The sequence below is a fragment of the Tachyglossus aculeatus genome, chromosome 18 (assembly GCF_015852505.1).
Source record: "Tachyglossus aculeatus isolate mTacAcu1 chromosome 18, mTacAcu1.pri, whole genome shotgun sequence".
In the NCBI taxonomy this organism is placed as follows: domain Eukaryota; kingdom Metazoa; phylum Chordata; class Mammalia; order Monotremata; family Tachyglossidae; genus Tachyglossus; species Tachyglossus aculeatus.
This window is the reverse complement of record NC_052083.1, coordinates 30,416,907-30,436,272: the sequence shown is the minus strand read 5'-3', so window position 1 is coordinate 30,436,272 and position 19,366 is coordinate 30,416,907. Positions and strand designations below refer to the sequence as shown.

General features: G+C 41.6%; 1 protein-coding gene across 2 annotated transcripts in view; it reads right to left on the bottom strand.

The window, feature by feature from the left end:
• KDM6A (lysine demethylase 6A) overlaps nucleotides 1–19,366 on the bottom strand; it is a 192,058-nt gene that overhangs the window by 14,551 nt on the left and 158,141 nt on the right. For both annotated transcript variants that reach the window (XM_038760419.1, XM_038760420.1), the window contains 9 exons: nucleotides 13,336–13,465; nucleotides 12,184–12,289; nucleotides 11,523–11,728; nucleotides 8,919–8,983; nucleotides 8,766–8,840; nucleotides 7,518–7,666; nucleotides 5,731–5,845; nucleotides 3,390–3,577; nucleotides 2,105–2,246 (listed from right to left, as the gene is read on the bottom strand). In XM_038760419.1, the coding sequence (XP_038616347.1) occupies nucleotides 2,105–2,246; nucleotides 3,390–3,577; nucleotides 5,731–5,845; nucleotides 7,518–7,666; nucleotides 8,766–8,840; nucleotides 8,919–8,983; nucleotides 11,523–11,728; nucleotides 12,184–12,289; nucleotides 13,336–13,465 (1,176 nt within the window). The remainder of the gene's footprint in view (nucleotides 1–2,104; nucleotides 2,247–3,389; nucleotides 3,578–5,730; nucleotides 5,846–7,517; nucleotides 7,667–8,765; nucleotides 8,841–8,918; nucleotides 8,984–11,522; nucleotides 11,729–12,183; nucleotides 12,290–13,335; nucleotides 13,466–19,366) is intronic.

The following is a 19,366-nucleotide window of genomic DNA, read 5'->3' as shown; positions in this document are numbered from 1 at the left end:
CAATTAATGGGGTCTCGAGAGAACGGCCCCAGCTACCCTAAAGGGAGTGCCATCCCTACAGGGCAGGTATGGATTATTATTATTATTATTAAATTGAGGGCCAGTGTTTCAAACTTGCCTAATAGGGCACGCTAAGGGTTTGCACCGGTGTGCAAAGAGATCACTGGGTTCAAGATACTACATTATTTCTAGAAAGGGTGGGCAGTTCATGAAAATGCACCAGGCTTTATGACTGGAGGAAGAATCGGGGAGAGGTGAGAAAAAAGGGAAGTACCCCTTGGGGCATAACATTTGGGAACTGTCTAAAAAGTTTTTCCACTGTGTTCCCACCTCTCCATGTTCCACCTTCCGATTAAATACTCTCAGGAATCAATTTTTCTTTAATTTCAAGTGCTTCAACAGAAGCAGCGTGGCTCAGTGGAAAGAGCCTGGGCTTTGGAGTCAGACGTCATGGGTTCGAATCCCGACTCCACCACAAGTCTGCTGTGTGACCTTGGGCAAGTCACTTAACTTCTCTGAGCCTCAGTTACCTCATCTGTAAAAATGGGGATTAAGACTGTGAGCCCCAAGTGGGACAACTTGATCACACTGTATCCCCTCCAGCGCTTAGAACAGTGCTTTGCACATAGTAAGCGCTTAACAAATGCCATCATTATTATTATTCAATAGCCTACTTAGGCATCTTCAATGCAGCCTTGGGAAGTAAAAAGGCAGATTTATCCTTTCATTATTATTTTTCCACAGAATTTTGCAATATAGAATATGTTGAGCATATTTAAAATAATAAAAGTACAGATTATCTATAAAGTTAATTAGTAGGGAAAAAACAACATATAGACTCCAGGGTTCACCACCTGCTTAAAAAAAACAGGACATGTTAAGGTGCTATATACAAAATTAGGGTTTGTTAGATTTCACTAAAGTGGAGAAAAGGCAGCCTAGTTTTCAGCCTTTTGATTCCAAGATCACAGAACAGACTGGGTATCAGCGATGTTTTCAAAACTACTGGGGCAATTTGAGGAGGGGCAAGGGAGAACTGAGAATGACACTGCCAGAGTCCTGGGCCATTTTCATGGTTAGTCCAAAGCCCCCGTCCCTTGGCAGGCAAGAAGAGGAGAGCGATAGGTTGAAGGGTCTGGTTCTTGGGAGAAAAACTAGTACTTGGGACTGTGGCTCCAACTATGATGGCAAAAACAACCACAAAAATGACTTGGATGGCAATGCCTGAGTCACAGAGGCTCCGGGGCAAGTAGGGTGACATGCGGGCCACCCCCTAACACAGCACGGCCGCCAATCCCTGCAATGGATCTGTTGTACTGGTGATCTCGGTAGTTCAAGCTTGGGCAAAAATGGCAAGTCACCCTTGACCTATTCTAATTTAAAGCACAGTTTACAGGCAAGGGTTTTTCTTAGAAAGATATCTTTGCTAAGGATTTGCTTAAAAATATTCTACAAGTATTAACAGATAACTGTAGAAAATCAGGTCGTTATTTTTCAATCAGCACTTTTATGAACTACTTTTCATTTGCTTTAAGACTTCTCAGCTTCTACTTGCTTTGATGGATGTCAGGTCAGTTCTATTGAACTGCGTGGGACAAAAATGTTATGAACACCTCCGTGACCACCGATTTCTACTCATTAACATGTTCTGCCACACACACTCCTATAGTGCTGAACCTGACAGGCAGATTGGGGGAATAAGGCTCATTAGACAGTAACGCTGAATATCCTTGCAAGGTAAATGGGGGGGACAGTAATGTTGGCTTAAATGAAAAACCATTAGGCAATATGAATTAGCATAATGAAACTTGAAAGTAAAATGAGAAGGTTTCACAAAATGATAAATAGTGCAAAAAAAGAACATGGACATCACTAAGAGGGGCGGATCTACTCTGTCCAAAAAAAAAAATAAAATAGATATTTAGAAAGAACATGAAATGTCCCTTGAGTCCTGCACCATATTCTTTGGAAATTTCTAATCTTCCAAACTTCTTTTTTTGATTTGTTTTAGCTCTGTGTCTTGGGGGGGAAACAGGTAAACACTAGCGATAGTAAATACATCCAAAAAAATAGAGGGTCTAGAAAAATTTTATAATGCACTTACTTGATCATTTCAAAAAGCTTTGGATCTGAGACCTTGATATTTCGTGCCATATTCCAGGAAAGATGAACCATGGGTACTATTGACTTTACACTTTGTAGTTTGTTCCACTCGTACCGTTCAACTGCCAATTTATATTGGCAGGCTAGGAGAAAAACATTGCAGGAACTTTAAGGCAACCCAATAGATCAGGAAATAAAAGATATGTGTATATATAAATATATACTGCCACCCTCTTGGTGATACCCAAAACTTTGATTTTTTTTTTAAAACTGAAGAAAATTAAATATCGCAAGATGGATTCCTAAATTTTTGTGATGAAGACGGGGATCGGTTGACCTAAATCGGTTTGAAAATAAATGTGGCTGTCAATTTGACCCTACCAGGCGCCGACTCGGGTCTCGGGGACATTAAGATTAACAAGCTACCTTGCTAAATGCTTGCTTTGATCATTTTGTAATTGAGGGTTTTTTTTAACTACTGGATGAAATATTTCTCCTTATAGTTTTGGTGAAATTTAGTCACTGTCTTTAACTTTGAACCCACAGCTGGAACTGTTCTACAGTTTTAAACCGTAAGTCTGTCCCGAGACTTAACCTGTTCCACAGCTTCCTAGTGAGTTTTAAAAGTTACGGTAAACTTTCGTCATCAGGTAATCCAAGGGGCTCTAGAAGTTTGTTCATTACCCTCTAAGCCTTAAGTTCTCAAATCGGGCCAGCTGTACCTACCTATACAGATTCATCTACTTTTGGGAAAGCTCTATTCTTCCAAGGGAGTCTTGGATATGATGGCAGCACTATTACCTGCCAAGTGGCACGGGGAAATACCTAGTTTGGGAAAAGTGAAAACGCTCTGCACCCAAAGAGAGCTCAGGAGAGGTTTGCCTAGGTGCTTGGCTTGGTTTCTGGTTGTTTCCGAGGTGGTTTCAGGCAATTTTAAGCACTGGGAAAGGGAGGGGTCACTAGGACTAGTGCTACAGAAGTGCAGACCACAAGCAGGAATTACACTGGGAGATAAGGTTTTGAGGGAGGGTTTACTACTTCAATTTGTTGGTACAAAAAAAACGCAGACATAGCAGATACGGAACCCACATGAGGATTCTTCAAAAATAAAAAGTAAAGAGGTCTTGGTTTGGGTGTTCGATCAAATGAGAGTTTACTGTTTACGTCAAAGAACCGGCTGACCGAGGTCAATCCTTTGGCAAAAGATGAAAAGGCAATTTGAAGACAACCAGGAGCATTCAGTGAGCTCACACATAAAAACAATCCACCTTGGACGGTCACAATACCTGTAAGGGGGCCAACATTCCAAGCAATGTTGTTACACCAGCCAATAGCCTGAACCCAATGAACAGTGCCTGCATTTATCCAGACCAAATCTCCGGGGCGTTGAATAAACCTGTACACGGGAACATTGGCTTCATAAAGATCTTCAAGGTTAGGCCACCAAGACCCCATTAGGAAATTCATATTATTTCTGAAACAAAATTGAAGACCATCAATGTGTTAAGTACTTACCAACTGGTTGGAGGGTTAAAAGTCACTGTCAGAGAGAGAAAAATCACACTCAAAATGCTAAAAATGAATCAAGGAAACTGGAATGCTTGGGATGGGCAGAGAAACCGCCCTCTTTTTCCGGATTCAAAATTCATCCGGGACAAAACAGAGAGTGCTGCCACTCCAAGGAATTCAGCGGTCTTCTTAAGCCAAATCCATGGCCCACAGGCCACTACTTTTACAAGTGTCCTCAGGTTTAATACTTTGGGAGGGGTTGGGTTCTGAATTGGGATAATAAAAATCCATAAATGCTGGGAAACTGTAAACTTTTATTTATGTACACCACCTAAGGCAGCACAGACTATAGATCCAGCGCTTAGAACAGTGCTTTGCACATAGTAAGCGCTTAATAAATGCCATCATCATGTAAGAAGCTTTCAAAAGAAATAGGCACTATTAGCATATGACTTCCACCCTCTTCCTAAGAACAACATTGGAGAAGCATGTTAAATCTACAGGAAGAAACTAGTTAAGAAAAATTAGATATCTAGAAATGGCTGAAAGGACATTGCATTTGTAACTCCCAGCTATTGCTTTTGTGTAGAAAAAAAGAAGTTGTGGCTATTAAGTTTATTTCCAGGAAAAGCTGAGTGATGACTTAATGGTTAATGAAAAATTAAATATCAGTTCATAAAAATAAAGCTTGCTGTTCTAATTTAAATGCAGTTATAGTTTGACATCAGCCCATAATATCTGGCAGACGAAACATTTTCAAAGTGAGAGTAAGAACAGAAACTGAGGAAGCAAAGCTCAAAGCTACAGATAAAACCATATATGGCCACAAAAATACTTAAGCAACTACAAAAACCCTTGGGAATATTTTCTATTTGGTGCTTGTTTATGCAGTTCAGAGATATAACCTATGTTTTATTTACCTAACCCCAGTAACCGTATTATAAAACGCTTTCACTGAAGTCATTCTTATACAATCCACTTAGCAAAACTATCCAGTCTCATCACATTTTCTCTAAAGCTAGCACACATTGGAAAACTGCAGCTTCCTTATCTGTTAGAACAATTCATCCCAGCTTTTCATTACATTTTAGGAATTACATTGGGGGAGGAGGTCTTACATTATTTATCTCAATTTCAAATTAATTTCTTGTACAATTTCCATTTTTTTCCTATTAGCTATCTTCTACTGGCCTCAACATCTTAGAAAGTCGTTCCTAAATTTCATTTCAGTGGGCCTCTCAGGCCACCTTTTCTTGTCTGACCGACCTCCAAAATCAATTAAGAGTTTGATACTGAATGAAAAATGATAATACTATTAGAATCAATACTTAAAAACGGAACTGCATTTCCATGGAAAAAACAAACCGTGGTTGTATCATAATTTTGCAACTGCAAAACTACGATTTTACAAAAATAATTCAATTACATTAGAACAGGGCACGATGGAATTTACAGTGTGAATGGATTCATTTCTAAGAAGTATTCAAGCTAAAAAAATAAAAGTATTTTCATTACTGTTGGTAATAGTTTAGAAAATTCCATTAGGAGGAGTGCTATTAACATGTGAATGCATGCACTGCTCTATTAATGAATGCCAGAATAACCTATTTTTGCTACAATGCCATTGACAAATAAAGAAAAGAAAAGTATTTTGGGTAACAAGTTTTAGTTGCTGGTAAAGAAAATCTTCAGTAACAGGTATTCATTTGTCTCCTCAACACAAAATATGCCCCAGTAACCGCAAGTGTTATTTTTACTGTACCAAACCATATGATTTTAAATTATGAATACCTCACATTTTTACTGACTTTCTTTAAGGACAGTATAAAGTGTGGGTACTTTCCAAGATTATGAGGAAGTATAATTAAAGTTTAACTCCTAAAATAATTGAAGCAATTGTTCTAGTAATTTTTTATAAATCTTAAAAAGGCATCCTTTAGCAGAGGCAATGCAATATGTTTTAGTTTAAAATTAGCTCTATAGGCTACTGATCTCCTTTCACCCTCATACTTGCAAATGGAATTGTTCCAATAATGATGAAGAGGAACACAAGAATCCTTGGGAGGTGACTTTAAAAATGTATATCTGATATGAAGAGAGTTTTCCTTAATAACCTACTTTTCACAGAAGTCACTCATAACACCCCAGTAGTTTTCAGGAACAACAAACCACTCGCAGTCACCTGGACCGATATTTATGTTAACTGAACAGAAGTTGTTATTTTCCTGATGACCTGTAATGTGAAAAAAGAATAAAGGTGGAAAAAATATAACGCTTCTCAAAATCGCTACCATGAAAAACAGGAAACAGCTAGAGAATTTTCAAAAGGGCACCACCAAAAATCACCTTAACTATAACACTTTTTATTCCAGCTGTTTTGGGCATTATTAACAGCCCCTGAGCGTCTCTAAAAGGAAGGCTATAAACACAACCAATCCTCAAGCTATGGCTCAGACTTTGGAACTCAGACTTTGCAGCTCTTACTTCGAACACCTCAGACTTCTCCATCACTTCCCTCACTCTACAGTCCCTCTTTTCAAATCCTTCCCAGCCGTTCCTCAAGAGTTCCCCCACTTTCTTTAATTCAGTCCCTCTTCCTGTGACCCTATCAACTTCTAAACATGCTCACTTCTATTCTTACTCCCATCTAATACAACTATCTTCAACCTCTCGCTCTCGAGTGGTTCTTCTCCTCTGCTTTCTAACTCATGCTCAACTCTCCATTATATCAGTAGAGCTTTCTGAGAATCCACTGCCTCTCTCTCCCATGCCCATCCAGCCTCTTCGAATGGGTTGTTTACAACCCACTACATTCACTTCCCTCCACCGACCGTCTTCTCAACCCCCTTACAATCAGATTCGCAACCCCTCCATACCATTGAGATAGCTTATTCCAACGTCAGCAATGACCTTCTCATACCCAAATCAAACATACTCTACTTTGTCTGCCACTGAACCAGTCCCTCCTCCTCAGAAGTCTTTCAGACCTTCATTTCGCAAACAAGATCACCTTCTACCTCCTTGACGATACTTTCTCACTTATGTTGGCTGGTTCCTTTTCCACCTTGACGCAGACGACTTCAAAAACCTCTCACCACCCAGGACCCCTCATCTAATCTACAATTCCATGGTTTTTGCTGCCTATAAGATACATGCACGTGGATGCCCCGTGGACACCTCTAACTCAACATTTCCAAAAAGGAACTTTTCCTCTTCCCTCCAAAACCCAAGCCTCCTGTTACTGTTTCTTCCCTCCCCAATAATACCATCATCCTCCCTGATCCAGGAAGCCCACAATTAGCATCACCCTTGGCAACTCACTGCTTTTCAGCTCTTCTGGATTCTTTCTCAATTACGTTTTCCAGATCTACCACTTCCTCTACACCCCAAAGACAGCCCCGGCCCAAGCTCTTGCCAGACCTTGATGAGACTACTGAAACAGCCTCCTTGCTGATCTCCCTACAGGAGATATCATGGGTCTGACCGTCAGAAGGATCTGGGTCCTAATCTCAGCTCTGCCAGTTGTCTGTTGCGTGACCTTGGGAAAGTCACTTCACTTCTCCGGGCCTTAGTCACCCTAAAATGGGGATAAAGACTGCGAGCCCCCTGTGCGACACGGACTGTGTCCAACTTGATTTGCTTATATTCACCCCGGAACTGAGTAAAGTGCAAGGCATATAGCGTTTAACAAATGCCACAGTTACTATTATTATTATTCAACCTCTCCCACTTCAGGAAACAAATCAATTTTAGATAACTTTCTCCGTGAAGTCCATTAGGCAAAAACTAAAAATATAAGTGTAAGCAACAATTTCCACCAAATCAATGTATTGACTGAGAACAGGGTGACCACTGAAAAAACTGATTCCCTTTTACTTCCTGTTTTTGCTGATTTTCCCGGTTACCTGGTGTCCTACTCCCTGGAACTTTCATGTACAGCTGAACTGTATTCATTCCCAGGATTGTATGGCCAACATGGCTTAGAAGGTTTCCTGCTGATACCACACGCACAAAAGCCGGAAGTTTTGTCAGTTCATGGAGCTGCAACTTCCACCTGCAGCAAAATAGCAGTTCACGAGTGAAACTCCAATAGAAATCTTTGGGAGAGTTAATTAATCACTTCCTCTAAAATCCGGGGCATATAAGATACCAAATCAACATACGTTGAGAAAGAGTACGGCCCGGGGAGTCAGAGGACCTAGGTTCTAATCCCAACTCTGCCACTTACCTGCTGTGTGACCCTGGGCAAGTCACAACTTCTCTGTGCCTCAGTTTCCTCATCTGTAAAATGGGTATTAAGACTCTGAGCCCCATGTGGGACAAGGACTGTGTTCAATCCAGTTAGCTTGTGTCTATCCCAGCATTTCATATAGTGCCTGGCACATAGTAAGCACTTAAATACCACAGCTGTTATTATTATTAGCAGCTTATAGGTACAGATTATGAAATACACTCAATTCAGTGAAAACTTTTGTCATTAAACAGCACTGCAAATCCCCTTTTTGGAGAAAATGAAAAGGTACACCTTTCATGTCAAACTAGTGACCTTTTAATTTATGGGTGAAAATCTAACTTAAAGGGGTGGGGGGATGAATTCTAGTTTAAATTAGCTTCTGAACAGTATTCTTAATTCAATAGGGTGAGTGTTTTCCCCTTGTGGCTCGGTGTGTGCTAGTTTACACATAGTTTCCTCTAGGATAAGTACCCGGGCTAAACGATCAAAGATGTGTGGGATCTGAATTTACGAAATTTTACTGTAATTTAATCTCTTCTGCAGTTAAACTTTCAGCACAAATTTTAGAAATAGACTACCATGACAGTAATTCATGACCAGGTCCACCTATGGTACGATATGATACATTTTTTTAATCATACCATGTGTGGAACACCAGATGAGTTCATTGGGGTGGCTGAAATTTAGTTTGGCATGAGAAATTATCAACCCTGGATTACCAAGAAATCAAAGCACGGCAGTGTCATTATCTGATGAACAAAAATACTTCCAGCAGAAAGATAAGGCAATAAGTATGCACTGTTGTATTGTTTTTCACATTTCTACTTCAAATAAGAAAACCCCGAGAACCAGTTCAGGAAGAAAAAAAAATTAAGTAACTGAACTGTTTCAACTTTCAGAGAGTTTCCCGAGAGCTTACTTTTTGTCATCAGACAGGTCAATGTTGGTCCCAAACTTGATTGTTTTAAAAGGTCCTTTCCTCCTCCTCCCAGAGCTACAGTAAAAAATAATGCAAAAAATTATTTCATGATCTCCAGGACAGAAACTAAGTGGGCACCAAAAACAGACTTACTTATCTGAAGATGTTGATTCACTGTCTGAATGGTCCTTGTGGTGACTCTTTTTCTCATTTTCTTCCTATAATTTAAACAAGAGGTATGCCATATTAGTGTTTCGCGATAATTTTGCGATTGAGGACCAACCTGATTGATAGAGGATAGTTTTTGATTTATAATTTCATGGGAATGGGTGCCCAGAAGTAAGCTCCTATTGCTTTCCTGAAGCAAAATATATATATATTGAAAGCCACTTCAAGTACAGACAGTAAGTAATTCCCTGCCAGTCACGGTTTGGAGATTTGCAGGCCTTCAGTGGTGATCCTTTAGGACTGTGAGCCCACTGTTGGGTAGGGACTGTCTCTGTATGTTGCCAACTTGTACTTCCCAAGCGCTTAGTACAGTGCTCTGCACACAGTAAGTGCTCAATAAATATGATTGATTGATTGATCCTTGGGGTCAACTGTTATAGGGATACCATACTGGGCAAACTGCAAACTCCCTTTTCAAAACAGGCCTATGTTTCAGCCTCCTTCTGGGCCTGGGTCATCATCATCATCAATCGTATTTATTGAGCGCTTACTATGTGCAGAGCACTGTACTAAGCGCTTGGGAAGTACAAATTGGCAACATATAGAGACAGTCCCTATCCAACAGTGGGCTCACAGTCTAAAAGACTGTGTCATGCTGGAAGCAGCAGGAAACTAACTCTATTTTTACATATTTGACCAACTGTGGCTAACAGAAAGGTTTGAGAATGTAAACCCAGGAAGTGGGGGTTACTATAATCACTGTAAACCAAAGTGTAAGAAAAGAGGACAATGCATATACGATGCCTGTCTGTTACCAATTTAGGTTAATCACAGGAATTAGAACTGGCTGTATTACATAGCAGGCTCGATCTTTCTTAAAAGGAAAGGAGACTTAAGTAGACAGCATCTGAGGCGGACACAAGGTAATCAGTTCCCAAATGGCACGAACAGTTTTAAGTAGGAGGGAGAAGGTGTATTGGATCCCCACTATGCAGATGAGGGAACAGAGACATCGAAGTAAGATGGTTTGCCCCAGGCCACACAGCAGTAAATTGCAGAGCTGGGATTAGAATCCAGGTCCACTGACCCCCAGGCTCATGACTCTTTCCACTAGGCCATGGTGCTCCCCAAATTCTCCTTCCTCAATATTTCCCCACCCTCAAGAATAGGGGGGAAAATTAGCTAGCTTCCTCCTTGCCTCCTGTATTTAGGCAGAGGAGATTTAAAGTCTCCATTTTCCTCTGGTGATTCAGATGAAAGGAGGCTCATGTTGGCCTTTATTTTTGCAACTCTTCACCTTGGGAGTCTTCCTAGCTCTGCTTGGTTATTTGCTACTTGACAGCCCACATGTTAGATGGAGGTAAGAACCAGAATGAATAATAATAACAACAGTAATAATAATAATAATAATAATGGCATTAAGCGCTTACTATGTGCAAAGCACTGTTCTAAGCACTTGGAGAGGTTACAAGGTGATCAGGTTGTCCCACGGGCGGCTCACAATCTTAATCCCCATTTTACAGATGGGGTAACTGAGGCCCAGAGAAGTGAAGTGACTTGCCCAAAGTCACACAGCTGACAATTGACGGAGCCGGGATTTGAACCCATGACCTCTGACTCCAACGCCCGGGCTCTTTTCCACTGAGCCACGCTGCTTCTCTGGTAGAGCAGATCTTGAAGTACAATACAAGACTATCCCAATTTCCAAGGATCCCCCAGTAAATACCATCCAGAGAGTCACACTACACTGTTTGCAGATGTAACCCAGGATCTGTACACTCCATCCCTGATGTTATGTCAAATCAGGGCAGGGAAAGCAATTCCCTCTATGAATTACTTCAATAAAAACAAAACAATATTTAGTGATGTTCAATATTTTCTTTTAAATGCTATTTGGTTAAGGGCTTACTTTAGGCCAAGCACTGCACTAAGGACTGGACTGGATACAAGCTAATCAGGTTGGATGCAGTCCATGCTCCCTGAGGGGCTCACAGTCAATCCCCATTTTACAGATGAGGGAACTGAGGCCCAGAGAAGGTAAGAGACTTGCTCAAGGTCACATAGCAGACAAGTGGTAGAGTCCTAGCTCCCAGGCCCTTTCTCTATCCACTAGACCATGCTGTTTCTCTTACATTGGACTATTATATTGTATAGCACACAGAAGAATTTTCAATGATTGCTCTCGAATGGACCCTAATTTATAACATTTACATTAACAGGAAAACACACGCTGGTAGCACTGTATTTTCAAGCCTAACTGTAGGGCACTTCTGTACTCTTACTTGGTACAAAGATATATTTTCCCCCTCAGTAACCTATCAACACCGCTCAGATCAATTAGTCAACTGTATTTATTGAGCGCTTACTGTGCGGACAGCACTGTATTAAACGCTTGGGCGAGTACGACAAAACAACAGACACATCCCCTGTCCACAACGAGCATATAGTCTAGAAGGGGAGATGCGAAGTTGAACGTTAATCACAAAATTACGATGGCATCTCCAGAATCTTAAAACCATTAGCTGCGGAAGTGGTGAGTCCTTTTATCGAACTGTACTAGAAAAAATTTTCTTGCCATGAAAAACTTACCCTCAATGACTCCTGGAATGAGGATGCCTGGTACTGTGCATATTTAGCAATTGTTGTATGAGATCTACTACTTTCACAACGCCAGATCTTCTTGGTTCCAGTGGGGTCCCAGTTTTCATCTGCTGGTTGCAATAATTGTGTCCTCACTTCTACTATGTGTTCGTTATTTGCTTCTACCAGTGTTTTGGTAGAGAAGAGTCCTAGGTCTAAAAGATACAAATGCAATGTGCAAATGGCAACCTTTTCTCAGGAAGACAAAACTGGAATTGTTTAAGCAAGTAGTAATCTGCCTCTAGGATTGCAAGCAAATCCCAGAAAACCTGTTCCCCACTTTACCCTTCTGAGCATCTAATGGTCATTTACACTTCAGTCTCTCAAAATCCTTATAGTCTATGTTCTTTGCCACATAACATCTAAACCTCCTGGCACTAAGTATTGTTAAAATGAAAAAAGCACACGCTCAATAATAAAAACAATGACTTCACACACCTTAAATAACAAACTGAATCTAAGAAATTGAGAAATTGCTTTGCTCTCCGTTCCATAAAACCACTCGGAAACAATACCTGAGAGCAGAATGAATTTTTGCAAAAGCTTTAAGAACTAGGAAAAGAAATTATTTAGCAAGTCATTATAAACAAAATGGAACAAACAAGCTTACCTAATTTAAGAGCTCCAGCAAGGCCACGTATTACAGTTACAGGGTTGTTTGGATTTGTACAAAATTGATGTAAAGGTGGAAAGAAAGCATCGCGTTTATTTTCCAACTGCAAAATTGCAAAGGGACTATTAGATCACTGGAAAATTTTCTTATAGATATCTTTTATCCTTTGTCTAAATCTCAAACTATAGCTCTATTGTACCATATTTTCCTAGGAATTTTTTTCTAATGCTTACAAAAATATTAGCCCATTGCAAACTCTACTAGCTTGCATCTTGAAGAGCTAATTTATTTTCAGGACTTCTTCGAGCTCAAAGAACACCTGCCTTAGCCTTATATTTTGCTAGCCGTTTTCACCCATTTTAATTTTGACGGATTCTTGAGTAAGAAAAAGAAATGCATTCACAAAATGACAAGCTAGAATTACGATGTTTGAAAACCAGACTTCCACTGCACATTTTCTATTACTACAAAATTATTTCTTAGAGTGATAAAAACAGAAACACGATTTACATTTTTCTTCAAAGACACGGTTCTCTTTGGAAACCCTGACAGCCAGAATGCCAAACAGCACAAGTTATTGAACTATCAATTTCCTCACTTACACAAACATACCTTTTTGAGTTTTTTTATGTTAGATCGTTTAACTGAAGTTATTTTTCTACTACTGGAATCAATTAATATTGCATTTTGCCTCCAGAGGGCAAGAAGGGTCAAGTCTCCAAAGCCCGGTTCAATATCAAAGAATGGATATTATTGTTTAAAAAAACAAAACAAAACAAAAACCCCTGAATTACACTACTAAGACTCCGCCTTTCAACTGATTTATTCACTTTTTACAGAAAGTAATCAGGTCAACCTTCTAAGACACCTTCTGGTTTCCACAAGTTCAAAGCTTAAAAGATGGAACGATGTCTGCCCCGGTACCCGTTCAGACTACGTGTAAAGACATTTATGAGCCACAAAGGCAACTGTCTCATCTCAATTTTCCTTCGTATTGCCTCTCAGAAAATGTCTTAATAGCAACCCCACAAGTTCCTCATTTGAAATAAATCCTTTGACTTAAAATGGGCAAAATTTCAAAGCTCTCAAGTTGAGAAAGTACAGAGAAAACATTGAATTCTTTATTATCAGTTGTCTGTTCATACTCACATAAATACTAGGTGTAGGTGGATTTAGCTTGTCCTTTGGCAAGGGAGGGTACGGTGGAGGTGGTGGTCGCGGAGGTGGACATTTATCCAACAAAATGCTACTGTTAGATAAGCCATTTTTACCCAGATTCCTTTCAAAAAAAGGGATACACAATTATTGATTAAAACAATGGAAAAAACCAATTTACTATCTTTTACCACAAAAATTCTATTGAATGCGCCATAAAATGATCATTTTACAAAAACTCAACAGCAGAAAAACAGCATCACCAACTGTTACTCTTCATGCGGACTGTTAAATGTGATACCGAATCCAGAAAACAAAAACTCCATTTCAAAACACAACCCATTTGACAGAAATATTAATCCAATGGGGGCTTTAGCGAGCGGGGAGGTGCAGCACTTCCCTTTTTAGCTTCCAAATATTATCTACAGGTGAATTTTCCTGATTTGGCAAGAGTTCTAGTCTGTCGGCATTCAGGATATGGGGCAAAATCCTTTTTTTAAAAACACAGGTCTTTTTTCTTATCTCGATACATATCATTCTTTGTTGCCTAGTTCCCCATTTTAATTGGAAGTCCTTTCTTTTTGGACCCTGAGGGTTTTAATATAAACTGCCATTTTAAATCAATGAGATACTACAAATCCACTCTAGATTTATGCACCAAATAAACCCTACTAATCTGTGAAACTTCCCCAGAAAAACTCATTAAACAGAACCCACGTTGTTAACCACAAACCGATGTGACATTCAGCCATAGCACCTATGTCTGTAACAATCAAGACTACTTGAAAACCGGGTACAAGTTGCCAACTTGGACTTCCCAAGCGCTTAGTACAGTGCTCTGCACACAGTAAGTGCTCAATAAATACGATTGATATACACGTGGAACACATAGCGGACTATCAAAACCCATTTTTTTGCATATTTGCTTTTTAAGACTTGCAGCTAATTTGGAAGCTGAAGAGCCCAGAGCATCTGATTACAAAAAGGATGTGACCGTCACCAGTTGGCCTGGAAATACAACAAGGTTTTTCAAAATGCCTTCCCACTTGGAGCGCACTCCCTCAATTAGAGAAGCCGCGTGGCTCGGTGGAAATCAATCAATCCATCGCATTTATTGAGCACTTACAGTGTGCAGAGCACTGTACTAAGCGCTTGGGAAGAACAAGTTGGCAACATAGAGAGACAATCCCTACCCAACAGGGGCTTTGGAGTCAGAGGTCGTGGGTTCAAATCCCAGCTCCGCCGCTTGTCGGCTGTGTGACTTTGGGCAAGCCACTTAACTTCTCTGTGCCTCAGTTCCCTCACATCTGGAAAATGGGGATTAAGACTGTGAGCCCCACATGGGACAACCTGATCACCTTGTTTTCCCCCCCCAGTGCTTTACACATAGTAAGCGCTTAACAAATACCACCATAATTAATTTGTTAAGCATGCCAGGACCTTGTGACGCGAGAGGCAGTTGTTCCCGCTAATGGAGAAGAGTCTCCTTTTCCCTACGGAACGGTTGTGCTCCGCTGGGTTCCCAAGGAAGCTCCCGAATCCCTACCCACCTTAGACAGGCCGGTACCTCCCGGGCCCTTTCAAAGAGGTCCCGGTGATATGCTCAGAGGGGAGAGAGGAATGGATGCAAGTGGAGAGAGAAGAAGGTGGGCTGGCACTGTGTCCCTCTTTTTATGGTATTTGTTAAGCGCTTACTATGTGCCGGGCACAAGACATATCTATTCTATTTATTTTATTTTGTTAGTATGCTTGGTTTCATTCTCTGTCTCCCCCTTTTAGACTGTGAGCCCACTGTTGGGTAGGGACTGTCTCTATATGTTGCCAACTAGTACTTCCTAAGTGCTTAGTACAGTGCTCTGCACACAGTAAGCACTCAATAAATACGATTGATGATGATGAAGACATTAGGTTGGACACGGTCCATGTCCCACGTGGGGCGCAGAGTCTGAGTAGAAGGGAGAACGGGTATTGAATCCCCATTTTATCCCCATTCTCCCCCTCCTCATCCCCCCTGCCTTACCTCCTTCCCTTCCCCACAGCACCTGTATATCTGTATATATGTTTGTATATATTTATTACTCTATTTATTTATTTTACTTGTACATCTCTATTCTATTTATTTTATTTTGTTACTATGTTTGGTTTTGTTCTCTGTCTTCCCCTTTTAGACTGTGAGCCCACTGTTGGGTAGGGACTGTCTCTACATGTTGCCAACTTGGACTTCCCAAGCGCTTAGTACAGTGCTCTGCAAACAGTAAGCGCTCAATAAATACAATTGATTGATTGATTAGTACAGTGCTCTGCACACAGTAAGCACTCAAAGCTGTGTGACTTTGGACAAGTTACTTCACTTCTAGACTGTGAGCCCACCTTCTAGACCGTGAGTCCACTGTTGGGTAGGGACTGTCTCTATATGTTGCCAACTTGGACTTCCCAAGCGCTTGGTGCAGTGCTCTGCATACAGTAAGCGCTCAATAAATACGACTGAACGAATGAACTTCTCTGTGCCTCAGTTCCCTCATCTGGGAAATGAGGATGAAGACTGTGGGCCCCACGTGGGACAACCTGATCACCTTGTGGCCTCCCCGGCGCTTGGAGAGGTGCTTTGCACATAGTAAGCGCTTAATAAATGCTGCTATTAATAAATGCTATCATTATTAAAAACGACATTGCCAACTTGTACTTCCCAAGCGCTTAGTACAGTGCTCTGCACACAGTAAGTGCTCAATAAATACGACTGAATGAATGAATGAATGTTGGGTAGGGACCGTCTCTATATGTTGCCAACTTGTACTTCTCATGTGCTTTGTACAGTGCTCTGCACACGGTAAGTGCTCAATAAATACGATTGATTGATTGATTTTACAGAGGAGGAAACCGAGGCCCGGAGCAGTGGCCAAAGGTCACACAGCAGGCAAGCAGGAAAGCTGGAAATCGAACCTACGTTGTCTCCTGACTTTCGGGCCTGGGTCCCTTCCACTGGGCCCGGCTGCTTCTCCCGAGTGGAAGCCTTTCGGCTCCCAGGTGAGATTGAAGCAGCGTGGCTCAGTGGAAAGAGCCCGGGCTTTGGAGTCAGAGGCCATGGGTTCGAATCCCGGCTCCGCCACGTCTGCTGTGTGACCTTGGGCAAGCCACTTAACTTCTCTGAGCCTCAGTTCCCTCATCGGTAAAATGGGGATTAAGACTGGGAGCCCCACGTGGGACAACTTGATCACCTTGTATCCACCCCCAGTGCTTAGAACAGTGCTCTGCACATAGTAAGCGCTTAACAAATGCCATTATTATTATTATTATTATAACTGAGGCCCAGAGAAGCCAAATGACTCGCCTGAGGTCACATGAACAAGAGGCAGAGCTGGGATTAGACCCCTTTGACTCTCAGGTGTGGGCTCTTTCCACCAGGGCCACACTGCTCCACCTGCATCCTTCTGAATACAATTTATTCCACTGCCTTGGGGGACAGAGTTCAGCGAAAACTGGAGAGAAAAGAGCCCAGAGGCTAAAAAAAAAAATATCTGGGTAGAACTCAAAGAGGCACTGCAATTCTCCAGACTAGTCACAAAGTGGGAAGGAGCTTTTTTTTTAACCTCTCAAACTATAAGGCCATGTCACTTCGGGGTGGGGTGTCAGTTATCTTCCATGCTTTCCCCCAACGTTACAGGAGAAGTCAATTCCAATATTAAAGCGGTTTTTCTAGACGAGTACAATATTTGAGCACAAATCAATGTAAAGCACCCACGGGGCAACGATGATGGAAACTTCTGTGGAGAACGATGGCTGAGCCTCAGTCTCAAATCCTTGGAATCACTATGGTCACAGTGGTCGGCAGCCCCATCCCCTCTACACACACACACACACACACACACACACACACACACACACACACACACACTGTGCAATGCACTCTTCTAAGCTCTTGGAAAAGCTCAACACAGCGATCCCCACCCGCAAGACGCTTACACTCTAATGGGGCAGGCTAGACACAAAAGCACTTACAACTGGATTAATCAAAATAATTGAAAGCCCAGTTGAATACAAACAGATGCCCAAGGCTTAAATGCCTAGTACGTTCAGTATAGCCTTCTGGGAGCTGAAGAAAATACAACAGAAATAAAAGCCATTGTCCCCTGCCCTCAAGATGCTTAAAAACAAGAAACGCATTCACTGTTTGTATAGATAGGTTTAAATGTTAACCTGATTTTACTGTCCCGAAATTCCTTACTCCTTATCGTTTTCCTCCTTGATTTAAGATAAACCCCTTCTTGTGTGTAACAGGACTTGATTCAAATACTGGAGCGATGGAAAAAGGACCAAAGTTAAGGGACCAAAGCACGGACTAACTCACACTGCATGCACAACACATCTCAGAAGAGCAGGTTCCATGGAGGTGGTCAGTCAACCAGATATAAGGTGAAAAGCTCAGGCATAAATCTAATCTAAGTAGCAGCAGAAAGCAGAGGAGGAAGAAAGTGGACGTAGCCAGAACCCTAAGTGTAGGAAGAATGGAGAAGTGATGAAATGATAAAATGCCCTGGGTTGTTACAGATGAACCTGAAAATCTACCTGTTTGGGGTGGGGTGGGGTGTCAGTTCTCTTCCATGCTTTCCCCCAATGTTACAGGAGAAGTCAATTACAATATTAAAGTAGTTTTTCTAAACAAGTAAAATATCTGAGCACAAATCAATGTAAAGCAGCCACGGAGCAACGATACACAAGCATCATCACCATCATCATCATCAATCGTATTTATTGAGCGCTTACTGTGTGCAGAGCACTGTACTAAGCGCTTGGGAAGTACAAATTGGCAACATATAGAGACAGTCCCTACCCAACAGTGGGCTCACAGTCTAAAAGAAAGCAACACAAGTTACATGAGATGTAAAAACAAGAGTCCCATCTGGGGGAACGCACAATTTCCACAACGATAAGCAATTTCATTCTTTTCAGTTGCTCGGCGAATGCTTTTTTTGTTTTGTTTTTTCCTGCTGTCGAGCTGTCTCCAACTCCAAGCGACTTCCGGACACTTCTCTCCCAAACGCCCCACCTCCATCTGCAATTATTCTGGGAGTGCGGCCTTACAGTTTTATTGGTAAAAATACGGTCTACCAAGGCCTTCTTCTGCTGCTCAGTGATGCCAAAAACACAACTGGTCTCTCACCCAAACCTAAGGCGCTGGCCCAGATCAGGAGAGCCACCGCCACACGGCAACTATCAATCAATCGTATTTATTGAGCGCTTACTGTGTGCACAGCACTGTACTAAGCGCTTGGGAAGTCCAAGTTGGCAACATATAGAGACAGTCCCTACCCAACAGTGGGCTCACAGTCTAGAACTAACAACCGCTCCACTGGTTACGCTTAGCTCATCTCCAGCTGGCATCTGCCAAATAGTGTCTCTCCACGCTTCCTTTTAGCTGTCGGCATCTCAGTTTTGTCCACGATGTGTACCGTTTTTTTTATTTTGCGGACTCAAGTGATTGTCAGATTGCGCAGTTTCTCGATAAAGGAACTAACGGCTGGGGTTTGAGGAGGTCCTAGACTGGCCTACCGTATTCTTGGTCAGGCCAAGTCTGGAGTGGGTCTAACCATCAGGGGGTGGGCCGTACTCTGGGCTGTGGGCCATCGAGCATGTTTTGGAACAGCCTCGTCCCCCTCTCCATCCCCATCTTACCTCCTTCCCTTCCCCACAGCACCTGTATATATGTACATATTTATTACTCTATTTATTTTACTTGTACATATCTATTCTATTTTATTTGGTTAGTATGTTTGGTTTTGTTCTCTGTCTCCCCCTTTTAGACTGTGAGCCCACTGTTGGGTAGGGACTGTCTCTAGATGTTGCCAATGTGTACTTCCCAAGCGCTTAGTACAGTGCTCTGCACATAGTAAGCGCTCAATAAATACGGTTGATGATGATGAACAGCCGTGGTTAGCACATTTCAGCTCCGACTTGGTGTAGAGTTTTAGACTGCGAGCGCACTGTTGGGTAGGGACTGTCTCTATATGTTACCAACTTGTACTTCCCA